Genomic DNA, 16,497 nt, shown 5'->3' with positions numbered 1-16,497 from the left:
CCTAGACACTGGATAATAGGGGAAGGAAAGAGTGGTGTGCCAGAATTAAGAGGGCTTTTGATGAGAGAAGAGGGAGAACCCTACTGCCTAGACCCAGAAGCCAGCTGATGGTGTTGGGAAGAAGTAAGAGCAGACGACACAGAACAAGTGGAGAGAAAGAGCGAGAGAGGAAGAGAGAAAGCAAGGAAGGAATCAGGAAGGCAAGCAGCCCCAGACTGCCTCCAGCCTCTACCTGGGCTCTCTTGAGCCCCCAAAGCCCCCAAATCCCCCAGGCAGCCTCCCCTCAGGGTCCTTGAGAACTGCCCCAAGGATGGGCACCACGAAGGTGGTTATGGCCTCTCCTTTGTGGGGGCTGCTGGGCTGCTGTCTGCTCTGTGGCTGGGTTCTGGGGGATCTGCAGCCCCTCCGTCCTCTGCCCTCGCTGTCTTCCCAAGTCAAGCCAGGACATGTACCCATGTGGGTGCCCCCAGAGGGTGCAGAAGCAGCCCTGGCTTTTCTCTACTCTGGAGATGCCCAACAGCTGTTGGGGACTAATTGCAGTGTGCACTATGAAGCTGAGGGGGCAGAAGCCAGTCCAGGGGTCCCCCCGATCCTAAGGAGGGCAGCGGGCACCCTTGCCCAGGCTGCCAATTTCCTCAACATGCTGCTACAAGCCAATGACATCCGCGAGTCAAGTGTGGAGGAGGATGTGGAGTGGTACCAGGCACTGGTCCGCAGCGTGGCCGAGGGGGACCCAAGGGCATACCGGGCTTTGCTGACTTTTAACCCTCCACCAGGGGCCAGTCACCTGCAGCTGGCCCTGCAGGCCACCCGAATGGGGGAGGAGACCATCCTTCAGGACTTGTCTGGGAAGAGGGTGCTGGAAGAGAGCATAACCAGGACCCTCGACACTCCTGCCCTACAGAAGCGGGTGCTGACCAATGACCTAGGGAGTCTTGGAAGCCCTAAGTGGCCACGGGGAGATGGATATCTGGGGGACGTGCAGCATGTGAGGCTGTCTCCTCCCTTTCTGGAATGCCAGGAGGGCCAGCTTCGTCCTGGCTGGCTTATCACACTCTCGGCCACCTTCTATGGACTCAAGCCAGACCTCAGCCCGGAGATCAGGTAAGTGGGTTTGTGCAGGATTCAGTGCATTTGTGGGTTTGGAGGGTGGGGAGCCCAAGCCCATCCAGCTGTGCATGGGCTATATGGCATGCACATGTGTGTCTGGGGGACCCAGATGTGCATATTTGCATTCAGTGGTATGTACTTGCAGTCAACTCTGGGAATTTGTAACTATGTATTGACACAGATGTGAGTGTACATACTGTAAATGAATCAAGGTATTTACACATTGGTATACACATGTGTGTGTACAGATGTGTGGGTATAGCCGGGTGTAGGCCTTGGCCCCTAGGTCTGAGTAATGGGTATAAGAGGCATGAGAGCGGGCTTCATGTGGATGAAAATGACAATCCATACACCAGGCATCTTAGAGGAACCAGGTGGACACTTCAGAAGCTAAACCTGCTGCTTTCTAGCAACCCAGAGTTGTAAAAAGAGGCTTTTCCAAGAGAAGGAAAAAATTCTTGGCAGCAGGGGTGGGTGGCGCATTGCCCTTTCTGTCCAGGAATTGGCCAGGTCCCCAGGGTCACTCCCAATGGCTATAATTTTATATCAAGTAGGTTCCACTGTCTTGCCTATCCTGACCCAGGAGTCTGTGATACCCCTCAAATAACTGACCCCCCTCAATCAGAAGTCTGGCTCCCTGCCAGCTCTTTCCCCACTCCCAAGGGTTGGGAACCCTTGGGCCAGGCAGCTCTAGCTCTGGGCCCCTCCATTCCATATCTCCTTTGCTATAATAAATTCAGACCTGGTTTGGGCAGAGTGAGGGGCAGTGTGTGTGAGTGTGAGTGTATGTGTGTATACACGCAGTGGGGAAGTGTGAAAATCCCCTTCAGACAGATCATCAAAGTCCCAGCTCCCAGCTGTCTTGACAAGTTCCCTCCCTCTACCAATTGACAGAAACCAGGAAATGCTAGGATGTTGACAAGCTGAGGGATGGGAGGATGGGGGACAACTGATGGGGAGAGGGATAATAGCATTGGAGAAATGAAATGCATATATGCTCTCTCTCTCTTTACACACTGCAGCCACTGTGCTAAAGTTTGCAGAGCTTGCATTGCCCACAGTCTGGGGCCCAAGGACGCATGTCCACCTTGACATCCTTCTCTGTGTCCCTAACTGCCAATTCACTACCCTAGGGGGCAGGTGCAGATGGATGTAGACCTTCAGAGTGTGGACATCAATCAATGTGCCAGCGGCCCAGGCTGGTACTCTAACACACACCTGTGTGATCTCAACAGCACCCAGGTAAGGATGGGGGGTGGCGCATAGGGTCCTGCTTCCCTCCGCCTTCCCCACCATTGCCACAGCCCAGCTCCCAGAAGCAACTGACAAAGGCACATCAGCCTCTTAGGGCTTCAGGGGAGTTTCTAGGGATAAGATTAAAATGAGCTTCCAGGATTCTTAAAAGTGAGGACACTTACAGTCCACCCCCGCCCTGCACCCAAGACAACCTCTTTCATTTCTCTGAAATCTCAGTGTGCCTCCTGTCTGCTTTCCCTTCCGGTACTGGGTGCTCCAAAATCCCTTTCTAGGACCATCTCCTGAGCCTCTATTAATCATCTCCTTCCCTTCTCCTGGACTACATTGTCATATCATGTCAACAGAGCTCCAGGCTCCTTCTGGCCCACACAAGATGCTCAGTTGGTGTTTGCTGAAATAAGTGGAATTGCTGGTTGGGGTGTGGGAGGAATCTAACCTAAGCAGGAGCTTGAAGAGCTCGGGGGCTGGTATAGGTTATAAATCCCAGGCCAGATGCCAGTGGAATCAAAGCCATGGATACAGGAGAACCTGGATAATGGAAAGCAATGGCTGGTAATCCTGCAAGTCTAGGACTAGGTAACTGGGAGGCCAGTGCACTAATCTGCTCCACAGTTACACTGGCTGCCTGCTTGTTCCTGAGCTGAACTAAAGCCAAGGCAAGCCCTGCAGCCTGCTGGGAGGTGGGGCCTGTTTGGGTATCTACTGCTCTTCAGTGCATATGTGTTTGGAGCTAAAAGCCCAGGAACAGAGAAGGGATCCCATGTCTAGTTCCTTTTAAAACCCAGCCAGGGTAGGCCGGGCAGGGGAGAGCAACAAAGTGGAGGAGGGCGAGGGTGGTAGCGAATGGAACAACTGTAATAGAACAATTTTTAAAAATTGGAAAAAAAACAAAAACAAAAAACAGCCACATTCACATATCTGGGCAGGCTTTTGTCTGATCGTGCAGACTGGCAGGAGCAGATCATGTTCCAGTGGTCCAGGAAAGAGAGGAGGCTGGGCCACGATTTCAGAGACAGCACCCTTTCCTCTTTCCTGGTGGAAGTCGGGCTGGATATAGAATCTCTGAGGGTTTAGCCCTTCCTTTGCTTAATGCTGTCTATTCCTGGTCACTCCCTACAGCAGATCTGGCCTCATCCATATGCTCATCTTCCTTGCCTGACTCTGAGGTCTGCTCTGTCCCCTGCTGGGTAAACATTAATGGGTGGAGATGGAATAAAGAGCTGGCCTTGGCATTCTACCAGCTGGGCATTAGCCTGGCATTAGGGCTGGGGAAAGCAGTCCTGTGCCAAAGCCAGATGGCCCATGATGGAGAAAGCCACTCTTCTGTGGAAAGAAGCCTTTTCAGTCCACCTGTGTGCCAAAGAGGGAGGCTGATGGGACCCTTTGAAGTAGGATGCAGGTGCACAGGTGTGGTTGGGCTCAGAGTTCTTCCTACTTCATTATCCCGCAGCACCGTGTTCTAGCACAGCTGAGCACTGGGAAATGGGAACTGTGAGGCTCCTGTCACTGCTGGTCTGACTATAAGGGTGATCTAGCCCCATACTCTTTGCTTGGGTGTCTCTTTGAGAAGAGAGGCAGTGGGGGTGGGGTACAGAGGGGTTTCCGTGGAGGGAAGGCTTCCCTCAGACTAGGGAGGGCTTCTGGTGAGAGTCCCTAGTGTGGACCCAGGTGCGACAAATAGAAAGGTAGATAGATGGATTCTCCATCTCTTCCCAGCAGGGAAAGCCCCATACAAATACCTACTGTTTTTTGTTGTTCCCACAGTGTGTCCCTCTGGAGAGTCAGGGATTTGTCCTTGGTCACTACCTCTGCCGCTGCAGACCGGGCTTCTATGGGGCAAGCCACTCTGGGGGTATGTAACTGTGGTGAGGGCCAAGCAGGTGTTTTATAGGCTTGACCTGTTGGAGGGGGCTGGCTGTGCAAGGTAGGCTGGGGTAAGACACTGGGAGGAAACTGCAAGTTTCCTCCCATGTTGAGAGAAGCTGAAGAGGCAGACAAGATCTAGTTTGAGGATGAGCCCATAACATTTCAATCTGCTGCAAGTTGGCCTTGCAACGAGCTCTGGCTTGGTATCACCTCTTCCTGTTATCCTGCCCTCCCTCGGGAGTACCCATGTCTTCATTCCTCCCCTCCTGACCAAAGGAGGCCACCAAAGGAGGGCAGGGAGAGGGTGTGTTCACCATTGGGAGTAAAGGCTAGGATCTCAGGATGCCCCAGCCATGCCCCTCTCCCTGCACCCATTTTGCTTTTTATAGCATCAGAGGAGAGTGCCCCCCAGCCTACTGGGCAATTTGTATCACCACAAGGCAGCGCCGGGAGTCTGCTTCGGTGCCAGCCATGTGCCGAGAGCTGCACCAGGTGCAGGGATGCGGCACCTTGCCTGGTGGAGGAGGCCTTGGCCCTGCGGGCAGCAGTGTTGGCCTGCCAGGCCTGCTGCATGCTGTCCGTCTTCCTGAGCATGCTGGTTTCCTACCGCTGCCACCAGAACAAGGTAAGGAAACCCCACCTCTCTCTGCACACACTTCCTACCTAGCTTACATCCCTAGCATCAGCTGGAGACCAGAGGCTACTGAAGACTAGAATTTGGGAGAAATGGCTTTGGTCTTGATTATTAATCTAACATACTATGTGGCATTAGGCAAGTAACCTCACCACCTTAGACCTGTTTCAAACAGTGCGTAGGTACTAGGGGACGTGATCTGGACCCTTATGCAGCTCACAGGTGAATGGAGGAAGCGGACATGCAAATAAAATGACAGCACAGCAAGACAGAGGTGAGGATGGAGTTGATGGAGTTATGTGTCAGTTTCTTTGGCAGCTCAGAGAAAGGACCTGGTTGTCCTGCTTGAGCTGGCATGGGGAAGACTTTCTGGAGAATGTGACATTTGAGCCAGGCTTGAAGGTCAACCAGATGGCTACTGGGCAGAGAAGGGGGTGTCTAGACAAGGGAGCAGTCTGAACCAAAGCTTGGAGGAATGCATGCAAGCTCCAGCAGCTTCTGATCTGAGCCCAGGTGTGCAGCAAGGCCCAGGCTGGCGTTGGGAGGAGAAGGGGGCTCGGCTGCTGGGGTCCGAAACCTGGGCCTTAGCCAGGCTTAGTGCCAGGGGGACTAAGAGCCTGTGATGGGAATAGGGGCATGGCTGTGGATAGAAGGTGGAGCTAATGTTATGGGTTAGATGCTCAGCCCAGGGCCACTGAGTGACCCCTAAACCAGGCCTAAGACCCTCCCACACTATCGTCCAGGCTCTGTCCTCTCACTGACCGCCCTGCTCATTCGCCTCTTGTTCCTGGATTCACAGAGGATCCGGGCATCTGGAGTTGTTCTGCTGGAAACCATCCTTTTTGGATCCCTGCTGCTTTACTCCCCTGTGAGTTTGTGGTCAGAGGCTGACCTCCCCCTCCCAGCGTTCCCACAGTCCCAACATGATACCCTCCAAACCCCAGAATGCTTCCTCATGTCTTCTTGGGGGGATTCAGAGACCTCTAAGTCCTCCTACTCAGATCCACAAGTGGCAGGCTGGCCTACTGAGCTCTGGAAGCAAACAGTGCAGGTTTAAAAGAGCTCTATGACCCGCTGTGTGACTTAGGACAAGGTATTGAATCCCTCTGATTCTTAAGCTGCTTAAGCTATGCAGAATGGAGGTGACGATGCTTCCATTGCAAGGCTGATAGGAGGATCAACAATGTGCTTGGCACATAGTGAGAGCAGAGTAGAAAACAGCCATTTTTGCCCCCTCCTCACCAGGTCTTCATCCTGTACTTCAAGCCCAGTGTATTCCGCTGCATCGCTCTCCGCTGGGTCCGGCTGCTGGGCTTTGCCATTGTCTATGGCACCATTACACTCAAGCTTTATAGGTAGGGGCTGGAGCAGACCTTGCTCTCATGCTGCTCGCTCCCGGCCACCCCGGCTCATTGAGGGAATGGAGTTCTTCACAGTAAGACTCTTACCGGTTCCAATCCCATGTCCCCAAAGCCTGCCCCCATCACTATAGTCACTATAGTCCTTCCCTCCACATAACTCTTCTGGGGGTAAGGAGGCAGCAAGCCTGGAAGGGATAGGAAGACAGGTATATGCAGTGGGCATGGGAGCAATGGCCAGAGGACAGAGCCCTGGCCCCCTCCCCTACACCCGCCCACCTTCTATACCCTGTAGAGCGCTCCAGCTGTTTCTGTCTCGAACGGCCCAGCGGGGCCCCCACCTAAGCAGTGGGCAGCTGCTTCGGTGTCTGGGGCTGCTTCTGCTGCTAGTACTGGGCTTCCTGGCTGTGTGGACAGTGCGGGTCCTGGAGCGAGGCGTTCTGCACGTGCCGCTGGTGACACGAGGCCACACTCCCATGGGCCGTCACTTCTACCTCTGCCACCATGACCACTGGGACTACATCATGGTTGCGGGTGAGTTGCTTTTGCCAAGCCTAGTCTCACTCTGGCCCCTGATTCTGCACCTCCATAAGTACTCTGGTCCTGCTCCTCCTGCCTTGGACCCAGATCCCTGGCTCAGGTTCCCCCCAGCAAGCCCTACAGAGAAAGGGGTGGCCTGGCTGCTAAGGTGGTGCCAGCTCTGTCCCTCCCTGCTTCCGCACAGCTGAGATGCTGCTCCTGTGCTGGGGCAGCTTCCTCTGTTACGCCACCCGGGCTGTACCCTCAGCTTTCCACGAACCACGCTACACGGGCATCGCCCTGCACAATGAACTGCTTCTCTCTGCTGCCTTCCATGCAGCCAGGTGAGGATGGGTCCACCTACCCATGACTCCTCCCCACCTAACACTACACTCACTTCTCCCAGATAAGGGTACCCCCTTTCCATGGCCACCCTTACAACACTGCTATATCTCGACAGGTGAGAAGGCCCCGACCTGTAGTTCTCTCCCTATCCCACAGATGACCTTCCTGCCCCCCATGTCTCACCCAACACCCAAGAAGAGGAAGCGCCCTCCCACACTTGCTCAGCTCTTCCTGCCTTCTCCCTCCTCACTCACCCCTCAACTGTCCCAGCAGCTTGCCTCCTGTGGGTCCATTAGGACCTGGCCCTGTGGTGGAGGCAGAATCCTTCCACAGGATGGTACATAATAGAGTTGTGGGGCACAAGTCTGTACTACAGGCAGCCAGAGAAGGCCAGCTAGAGTATTATAGGAGGGCTTCTCAGAGGTGGGTGCTAACGTGAGCCTTGAGGTAGGACCCACATCCCAGAGAGGGCAAGAAGAAGGAAGAGTGGCTTCCTCAGCCCACCAGCACCTCCATGAGCTCAGGGCTGGGGCTGGGACAAATGAGGCTGGTGAGGAGGAAGAGGCCACTCCCACCCACAGATAAGAATCTCCCTCCCATCACATGCTCAGGTTTGTGCTGGTTCCCTCCCTGCACCCGGACTGGAGCCTCCTCCTCGTCTTCTTCCACACCCACAGCACAGTCACTGCCACCTTGGCTCTGATCTTCATCCCTAAGGTGAGGTCTTCCTCCTTCCGGATGTAAGGCAGACACCCAGCCTCTTTGTCAGGGGCACTGTGGATCTGCTGCAACAGCAGCACCCTCTCCAGATCAGGGTGAGGATGACACCCTGCAGGTGTGGGGGCTCTGATCAATGGGGGTCCTAAGCAAGGAGTTCACTTGGGGGAGGCTGGGGGAGGAAGCCTCCAATCCCTGGACAAGGAAAGTAACAGCTAGGACTGGAGGGGTCCTTGTAACACAGCTTTAGGGTTGGTGGACTCTGAAAATCAACATGGAGCAGTTACAGAGAGGTGGAGAGCTGAGGACATGGCTAGGAGTTGAGGGGGCAGGAGGTTGAGACCCCCTGGTCTTTAAGCTAGAGAATATCAGGGAAGATGAGAGGGAGCAAAAGTCTTTGGACCCCGGAATTCTGAATCAGAGAGGGGCTGAAGATTCATGAAGGATCGATGCATTCCGTGGGGCAGGTGGAGGAGGCGTGAACAGGGGGGCAAGGAGAGTCCTTTTCCCAATCATGCCCATTTCCCTGGCCAGTTCCGGAAGATGGGGGCTCCTCCTCGAGAGGAGATGGTGGATGAAGTGTACGAGGACGAGCTGGACCTGCAGCGCTCAGGATCCTACTTCGATGGCAGCACTGCCTCAGCTTGGAGTGAGCGCAGCCTGGACCCTGGAGACATTCGGGTAGGTTCGGCCCTCCCTGCCTCCTTCCTGTGTCAGCATTCAGGGACTGAGCAGGGAGCCTGCTGCCCTGCTCCTAGCTTCCCCTCCCTCTAAGACGTGTCTCCCTTCATTCTCTATCATTGCCCTAAGCTACCTCCCCTGACTGTTTAAAGAAGGCCACACATAACCCAAGTGAGAAGACCCCAAAAGTGAAGCTCTAATTCCCGTGTCCCCCACTCCATGCAGCAGGGGCATCACAGGTGGCAGACTAAAAATCCCGAGTGCCCAGCACTCAGGGCAGTTGGTGACTCTGGTGGCAGCTGGGGCTGGGCAGTGCAGGCAGTGAGTGGCTACCAAGGGTTTCCACACCAGGATCCCCATTTCCTGGACCTGGCTGTCTTAGAGGAAGAAAGTCCTTCCAAAGTCTTACATCCATATTCAGGAGAGCATCCATATTCCCATTTTTCTGCTTAGGGAAGTCATTAGAGTCAAGGGAACCCCAGTGAGGGGCTCAGGGCTCTGGGTAGGAAAAGGGAGACCTGGCGGTCTAAGCCCATTGTTTTATAAAACCTCCATGGGGGAAAGTCTCAGGAAGCCATTTAGTCCTTCCGCCCCACCACCGCTGGGGCCACCTCTACACCTGACCTGTTTAGATCTCCCATCTCCTGCTGTGTCCAGCTGCCTCCACCTCTCGTTCCCACTTGCACCCCCCATACCCTCTGAGCTCTGCCTGCCCTGCATCCTGCCCCTGGGCATAGGCTGAACTGAAACCCCAATCCAGCAGGGACCCCAGAGAGTGTGCAGACCACTGCCACAGCCAAGCCACCCCAATCTACTCTCTATGCTGGCTCTGGGGAGAAATCCAAAGTCAAAAAGACTTGCAAAGCCCCCCCTGTATCACTTACACCTGAATGTGGCACTTTTCATGCCCCTAGTCCCACCCATCTCATACAATCCTCGTAAGAAACCTAACACTAGGCAGCCAGTCACTGTTATTTAATAGAAGCAGAGACTCAGAGGTTAAGAAAATAGGCTCAAGCACATGATGGGTCACCAGCCTCAAACTCAGGTTTCCTGTCCCCCAAGTTGGTGACTGCGCACCAGACCACAGTGCCCCAGAGAAGGGAGTACATGCTGCATCCTCAGAGCTGAGTGGGTCCATCTGGGAACCATGTGAATTCTGAGAGGTTTAAAAGCAAGGAAGGGACACTGCTTGGTGGGAAATAGATTCCCCCAGAGAAAATGGTTTTAATAAGGCCTGAGGGGACCCATGGCGCAGCCAGGGGATGGAGACTAGCCCACTCGCCCCAATGTCAGCTCTGTTCTCCTGGCTCCTCTCTTCCCCCAGGATGAGTTGAAGAAACTCTACGCCCAGCTAGAGATCCACAAGACCAAGGAGATGGCTGCTAACAACCCCCACCTGCCCAAGAAGCGGGGCAGCTCGCGCCAGGGCCTGGGCCGCTCCTTCGTGAGGTATCTGGCTGAGTTCCCTGAGGCCCTGGCCCGGCAGCACTCCCAGGACCCAGGCTCCCCAGGCCGCAGCAGCCTGCCCAGCTCCTCCCGCTGCAGGCTCCTCTGCTCCAGCCTCCAGGAACCCGAGGGGCCACCAGCTCTGCGCAAGTACCACAGCACCTACAACCACAGCCACTGCAGGGAGCAGGACCCACCTCTCCTCAACTCCCTACTGAGGAGGAAGCTGGCCAAGAGGGTCTCACGGGCAGAGAGCCGGGAGCCAGTGGAGGGGCCCCCTGCCCTGGGCTTTAGGTCAGCCAGTGCCCACAATCTGGCAGTGGGAGAGAGGCTCCCCAGAGCCCGGCCTGCCCCCCTGCAGAAGTCGCTTAGTGTCATGGCTGGTTCCAGTGAAAAAGCCCTGCTCGTGGCCAGCCAGGCCTATCTGGAGGAGACCTATCGGCAGGCAAAGGAGCAAAAGGAGAGAAAGAAGGCAGAGGCGGCATTGGCAAGCCCAGTTCGCAGGCCCTCAGCCAGGAGGCTGGAGCAAGTTCAAGGTGCCCCTATGTCAGCCCCACCTTCCCCTGCCAGGAGCAGCAGCATGGACAGCTCTCATGCCTCTGCGACACTTCAGGAGGGGGCTGTGAGAAGGCTGCCTCAGCCACCCAGCCAGCACCAGGTCCCCACGCCCATCAAAGCCCCACCTGGGGCTTGCCTGGGAGAACCAAGGATGCTGTCTCCCACGTCTACATTGGCTCCAGCTCTGATACCAGCTTCAGCCCTGGCTCTGGCCCCAGTCCCCACCCTAGCACAAGTCCCAATAACCCCCCAAAGCCCCAGCTTTCTCACCTTCATCTGCCCCTGGGAGAATGCAGAACTGCCCACCAAGAAAGAAAACATGGCACAAGAAGGCTCCTCAGGGCCAGAGCGAGGCAACCGCTCCCCCACCCCAGCTCGAGCCAGGCTCTGGAGGGCCCTCTCTGTTGCAGTAGACAAAAAGGGTGCTGGGGAGAATGGGATGGACACAGAGGACAGGCATCTCCAGGGGGAAGCTGATGACATGGATGAGGACAGGCCCAAGATCTTCTCTAAATCCCACAGCCTCAAGACCCCTGTTCAGCAGGGTTCTGTGCTCAGCCTGGGACTGGCTATCAAAGCTCTGACCCGTTCTCGGAGCACTCACAGAGAAAAGGCAAGAGGCGAAGGGAGTCCTGAGAGGGAGAAGGGCAGAGTATCAGGAGAGGGTGTGGGTGCATGCCCCAGATCCCCCAGGCTAGGCGGGCGCAAGGTGATGAGTAAGCAGGCAGCCCTACCCCCCTGCGAGGATGAGGAGTCCCTCCAGAACCAACAGAATGCTCATACCAGCAGAATGCTCTGCGTCCATCACCAGGAGGGCAGCAGGGAACAAGAAGACAGAGGGAGGAGGGCATCCCAGGGCCAAGGGGAGGGAAATGTTGAGAAAGCAGGTAAAACAGAGTCTGCCACATTGAGGCAAGTCAGGCAGGGCACAGTTGGGGACAAAAATGCCGAGCAAGCAAAAAAAGCCCCTGTAGGGAAGCAGGAACTGCTCAAAGCTGGCCTCCAGCGCATGCCAAGTGCCGACCGCAGGGTGGCAGAGGTGTGTCCCTGGGAAGTTGCCCAGTCAGAAACATGTCTGCCTGACAGCAACAAGGCTGAAATCTGCCCCTGGGAGGTGAGTGAAGGAGGTCCTGAGAGGGGAGCTTTAAGACAAGATCTAGATGACTCCCATCAAGAGAGAGGGAAAGTCCCAGAAGAATCAGAGCCCAAAGATGTGGCTGCCCTTGCTCGGAAAAATCCAGAGAGGCTGGTCAGGGGGCAGGAGGCAGTGTGTCCCTGGGAGAGTGACGATCCCAGGGGTCTGTCCCCTCAGTCAGCCCCTCCGGACTCTGAGAGAACCAAGGGCAGATCTGAGGCTAGAGAGGTGGAGAAGTCTCAGCAGAAAGCCACAGGCCCAGGAGCTTGTACACCTGACTTTGCCAAGGCAGAGCTCTGTCCTTGGGAGGCAAGTGAAGGAGGAGAGAATGAGAAACCGTCCCAGGAGGGAGTGAAGAGACTCCCCCAGGAAAAGCAGAAAAACCCCAAGAAAGAAACCTTTTGGAAAGAACAGAAATCTGGCAGAGACTTGGAGTCTCTTTGTTCATGGGAGAGGACTGATTTCCGTGGCTCCTTAGCAATCTCTGCTGAGGCCCCAGGAACCTCCGAGTACTTGGGGAGCCTTGCAGAGGTGTGTCCATGGGAGGTGGGAGATGTTCCTGCTTTCAGGAAAGCAGAAATTTGTCCCTGGGAGCTCGGTGATGAGGCAGTGAGGAAGGAAATGCTGCATCACGGGACAGGTGGAGAATCTCTCCGAGAGGGGCAAGCCTCCAGGAAAGGGCTCTTTGGAGAGATGGGGGAACAAACTGGGAAAGTAGTGCAGACACCTAGTCCACAGGAGGAGCCAGTGTGCCCCTGGGAGAGCACAGACCATGGGCACTCCAGCCCACGTGTGGACAATTCCTCCACCAGAGCTGGTAGCCAACTCCTCAGCAATGGAGGAAGTCGAGCCACGCAGGTACGTCCACAGGAAGACCTCAGGCCAGAGTTAAAGGCAGCAACACTTGCCAAGTCAGAAATCGGTCCCTGGGAGGTAAATGAAAGAACAGAGGACTGGATATCACGACAGGCACCCAAAGGAGAAGAATCTCAAAAGGACAAGGAGAAGATGCCTGAAACATCAGGAATCAAAGATGTCACAGCTTGGGAAAAGTCTGAGGGGCAGCTCCAAAAGCAGGAAGTAGTCTGTTCTTGGGAGAGCATGGACCCTGGCAGCCTTCCCCCACAACCTCAAAACACAGATAGACCCAAAGCCAGCTTCCAGGTGTCAGGCAGTGTGGGAAGCAAAACTGCAGTGACCTGTCCATGGGACGTGGAGGACAAACTGTCTGCTGAGAAAGCAGAGATCTGTCCCTGGGAGGTGAGTGCTGGAGCAGGGGAGGAACGAGCTTTGGGAGTTGAAGCTATTAGGAAATTGCCAAACATTACAGAAAGGGACTCTGCAGATTCTGGACCTGGCCAGGCAATAGTTACTGCTCCAAAGAAGCCAGACAGGCTGGCCCAGGAGAGGGAGGTGGCCTGTCCCTGGGAGACTGCGGATCCAGGGGACTCCTCTCAGCATTCAGATACTATAGACACTGACACACCAAGAGCTGGATTCTGGGAACTGGACCTTGTGGGGTGCCGGGCAGCTGAGGTGTGTCCATGGGAAGTGGAGGAAGCATCTACCAGTGAAAGAAACAAGATCTGTCCCTGGGAGGTGAATGAAGGAGATGCTGGGAAAGGAATGGAGCAAAAGATGGGGAATGATTCAGCAGGGCCGAGGGAGAAAACTCTAGAAAGGGGGAGTGAGAAAATTCTCACCTCCCTGGAAGAAGACATAACCAAAGGAGAGACAAAACTGAGTCAAGAGCAGGAAGCAGTTTGTCCTTGGGAGGAGGACTTGCGGGAACCCTGTGCTCGGGCCCCTGAGATCTCACACTCGTCTGGCAGCATGAGCAGCGAAGTGGCAGGGGAGCATTCCTTGGCAGTCACTGATGAGGTGGCAGAGAAAGGGGACCTGATACAAGACCCAAAAATGGGTTTCCTCCAAGAACACATAACCCAAGAAAGAGCTCCATCTTCAAAAGCAGAAGTCCCTACTGAAGACAGGGAAAAAGTAAAAAATGAGCTACAATCTATCTGTCCGTGGAAGAGCATGGCCCTGGCAGTCTCTCCCTCCCACCCTGAAAGTCACTGCCATAACCAACTGAAAGTTGGCTCTCAGAGACTGGTCAGTGTTGGGGACAGGTGCGCTGAGGGGTGCCCATGGGACGCTCCTGCACCAGATGCTCATCAGCCTGACCACAGCACCAAAGCGGAGGTCTGTCCCTGGGAGGTGACTGAGAGAATCCCTGAAGGAGTGTCAATACAGAATGGGAAAGGGGATGAGGGGAAAGCCTCAGAAAAACCAGAGCCCAAAGTTGGGGCAGTTCAGAAAAAGCCAGAAAAGGCAGACGGGAAACAGGAGGCTGTGTGTCCCTGGGAGAGTCAAGATAGTGGAGGTCTGACTCCACAACCAGCTCCACAAGCTTCTGACAGCAGCAAAGGCACTTCGGAGGCAGCAGGCAACGTGGAGGCCAGGGTAGCACAAGTGTGTCCATGGGAAGCGGCAGAGGTTTGCTCAGCCAAGAGAGCAGAAATCTGCCCTTGGGAGATGAGTAAAGCAGCAGCAGAGGAAGGTGGCCTAAAACAGGAGGTGGAGAGGAAACCCCCAGGGCAAGGAGAGCTGTTCCTTCAAATGGCAGGGTCTGGAGGGACTGGAGGACACTCTTCAAAAGCAGCAGCAAAAAGCAGCCAAGAGCAGGAGACAGTCTGCCCCTGGGACGGCACGGGTTTGGGGGGACTCTTCTCCCAGCCAGATGCTCTGGACACTGACCAAGCCACAGTCTATTCCCATGGAGCAAGTAGTACGGAGAGCAGGGTGGCAGAGTTGTATCAATGGGAAGTCATAGATCCAGAAGGGAATAAAATAAAGGGCACCATGGCAGATATCTGTCCTTGGGAGGGAACTGGAGCCCCATCTGAGGAATCTGGCCTCCTGGCTTTAACAGCAGCTCAGGCAGCAGTATTTTTCCCCAGTGACCCTGAGAACCCACCATGCCTTTTGGTCCAAAGATCTCTGGGTGGCTTCTTTCCAGAAAGCAAAAGCCCCCGCCCCAAGGTGAGCAAGCCAGCCAGTTCTTTTACTCTGGAAGGTTTCAGAGAATTCCAAGGACCTTCAGGACTTGGGCCAAGGACAAGCTTAACCCCAGAGCCAAGTCTCCAAGAAGCTGAGGCTCAGGATTCTTCTTCCCTACGTGAAGACCACAGAAAAGTGGCTTCCAACGTTCCATATGAAGAACTCACCCCTCCAACTGTCTATCCTTGGGACTGGGAGTAACAATTCCCAGTTTAAACTGGGATGAGGTCAAACAATGGGTGGCTGGCTTTCAGGAGTCAAGGTCCCCTCCAAGTCCTAGAGCTTAGAAATAGACACCTGGCTACTTCCCATCTCCAGGAAGGCCAGAAGTCAATTCACTCAAAGACAAGCTATACATAAGGGTGCAGCTCAAACCCCAACAGGAAGTTGTACTGTCTCTTTACTTCAATTCTCCCTGCTGTACGGAAAAAAGGCTAGACCCTCTGCTTCTAATGAAGCCTCCTATCCAGCTAGAGTACTCAACACAAGTCATTTGTGTCTAGACACTCACTTGAAAAGCCAAGTCAGGAATGAAAAGTCAGCAGTGCCCCACCCATGTTTTCTTATGGGGAGATCCTATTCTTCTCTGAAGTCTATACAAAGAACCTTGTTTTGTTGTTTCTGAGCAGAAACTAAATCACATAAGGCATTGGCTACATAAGAACTGAGGGTCACAGACGGCTACACAGTCACCACAGAAAGCTTATGAAGCTGCTTAACTCAAATTCAAAGATAAATAAGAGGAAAAAATCTAAATGGTTCAAAAAGCCTGGCTGGTATGACTCAGTGGATTGAGCACTGGCCTGCGAACTGAAAGGCTGGCAGTTTTATTCCCAGTCAGGACACATGCCTGGGCTGTGGGCCAGGTCCCCGGTTTGGGGCATGTGTGAGGCAACCAATGAGTGTTTCTCCCCCTTTCTAAAAATAAATAACTCCAAAGTCATACCTGAAATGCCTTAAAGATCTTGTCATTTTGACTTTGGATCTCCAGTTTCCGTTTAATTTGATCCTCACCTGCCTTGCTTGACTATTGAAGCAGAGCCAATCAAGCACTCATATCCATACCATCTGGCATCCCAAGCAGTATCAGAGACAGAGCAGAGAAGGAAAGGCAATCGCTCCAGGTCCTCCCTATGCTGGCCAAGGTCGAATTCTCCCTTCCAGACACCCTGTCTCCCAGTTTAAGTAGCATGCCTCTTGCTAGCTTTTTCAGATGGCCTTCCCTTCCTCCTGTCCCATCTCTTGCCAGTCTCCAGAGTTCATCTCACTGGTTCATTCTCCCCCTCCTAGCCTTTCAGTGCTGTCGTTAAAGGGACCCCTCTCTGTTGTCAATGCAACTGGAGCCAGGAGGAACTCGTTCTGATGTGTGAACCAGTCCAAATCACTTGCTCAGTAATAAGAGGCCCACATCAGTCTCCTTCCTGAGAACCCTGAGATAGAAAGGAGGTTCTGTTTACAGCCAACACTGTAACTGCCCTCAGACATTGTGCTACCGGGTAGGTTAGAGGCCTGCGGGCTGGGAAAAGGGAATCATGTAAATACAAAGCCTCCTTCTTAGGGAGCTCTCTCTTGGTCTTAGCTTGGCTCTATTCTCTGGAGTCAGTTCAGGCTACCCCTACTTAAGCAATCATAGATAACAGAGTGCTGGAATTAGATGATACTACCAGAGGGAAATGAAGGAGAAAAACATTGGTCAAAGAAGTCCCAGCATTGGCATGGGTGAGTGGGGGTGGGAACAGGCAGGCTATAAACATTGCAGAATTGGGCAGGGGCACTAAAGATGGCAGTAAACCCACCTGCTAACTGAA

The 16,497-nt window shown here is 54.3% G+C and overlaps 1 protein-coding gene across 3 annotated transcripts; it reads left to right on the top strand.

The window, feature by feature from the left end:
• Positions 1–310: 310 nt before the first annotated feature.
• GPR179 (G protein-coupled receptor 179) lies at positions 311–14,890 on the top strand. 3 transcript variants are annotated; one of them, XM_090291713.1, is made up of 12 exons: positions 311–1,104; positions 2,244–2,352; positions 4,132–4,219; positions 4,623–4,858; positions 5,667–5,735; positions 6,113–6,222; positions 6,521–6,759; positions 6,950–7,088; positions 7,701–7,806; positions 8,341–8,487; positions 9,815–12,505; positions 12,602–14,890. In XM_090291713.1, the coding sequence occupies exons 1-12, from the start codon at positions 311–313 to the stop codon at positions 14,888–14,890; spliced, it is 7,017 nt and encodes a 2,338-aa protein (XP_090147839.1). The 3 variants fall into 3 exon arrangements, with proteins under 3 accessions (XP_090147839.1, XP_090147838.1, XP_090147837.1); XM_090291712.1 differs by having other exon boundaries at positions 4,629–4,858; positions 9,815–14,890; XM_090291711.1 differs by having other exon boundaries at positions 9,815–14,890.
• The last annotated feature ends 1,607 nt before the right edge of the window (positions 14,891–16,497 follow it).

Source organism: Furipterus horrens, unplaced genomic scaffold (genome assembly GCF_987537825.1).
Source record: "Furipterus horrens unplaced genomic scaffold, mFurHor1.1.pri manual_scaffold_11, whole genome shotgun sequence".
NCBI classification, from domain to species: domain Eukaryota; kingdom Metazoa; phylum Chordata; class Mammalia; order Chiroptera; family Furipteridae; genus Furipterus; species Furipterus horrens.
The sequence above is the reverse complement of the archived record's forward strand: the minus strand, read 5'-3'. Positions and strand labels throughout refer to the sequence as shown.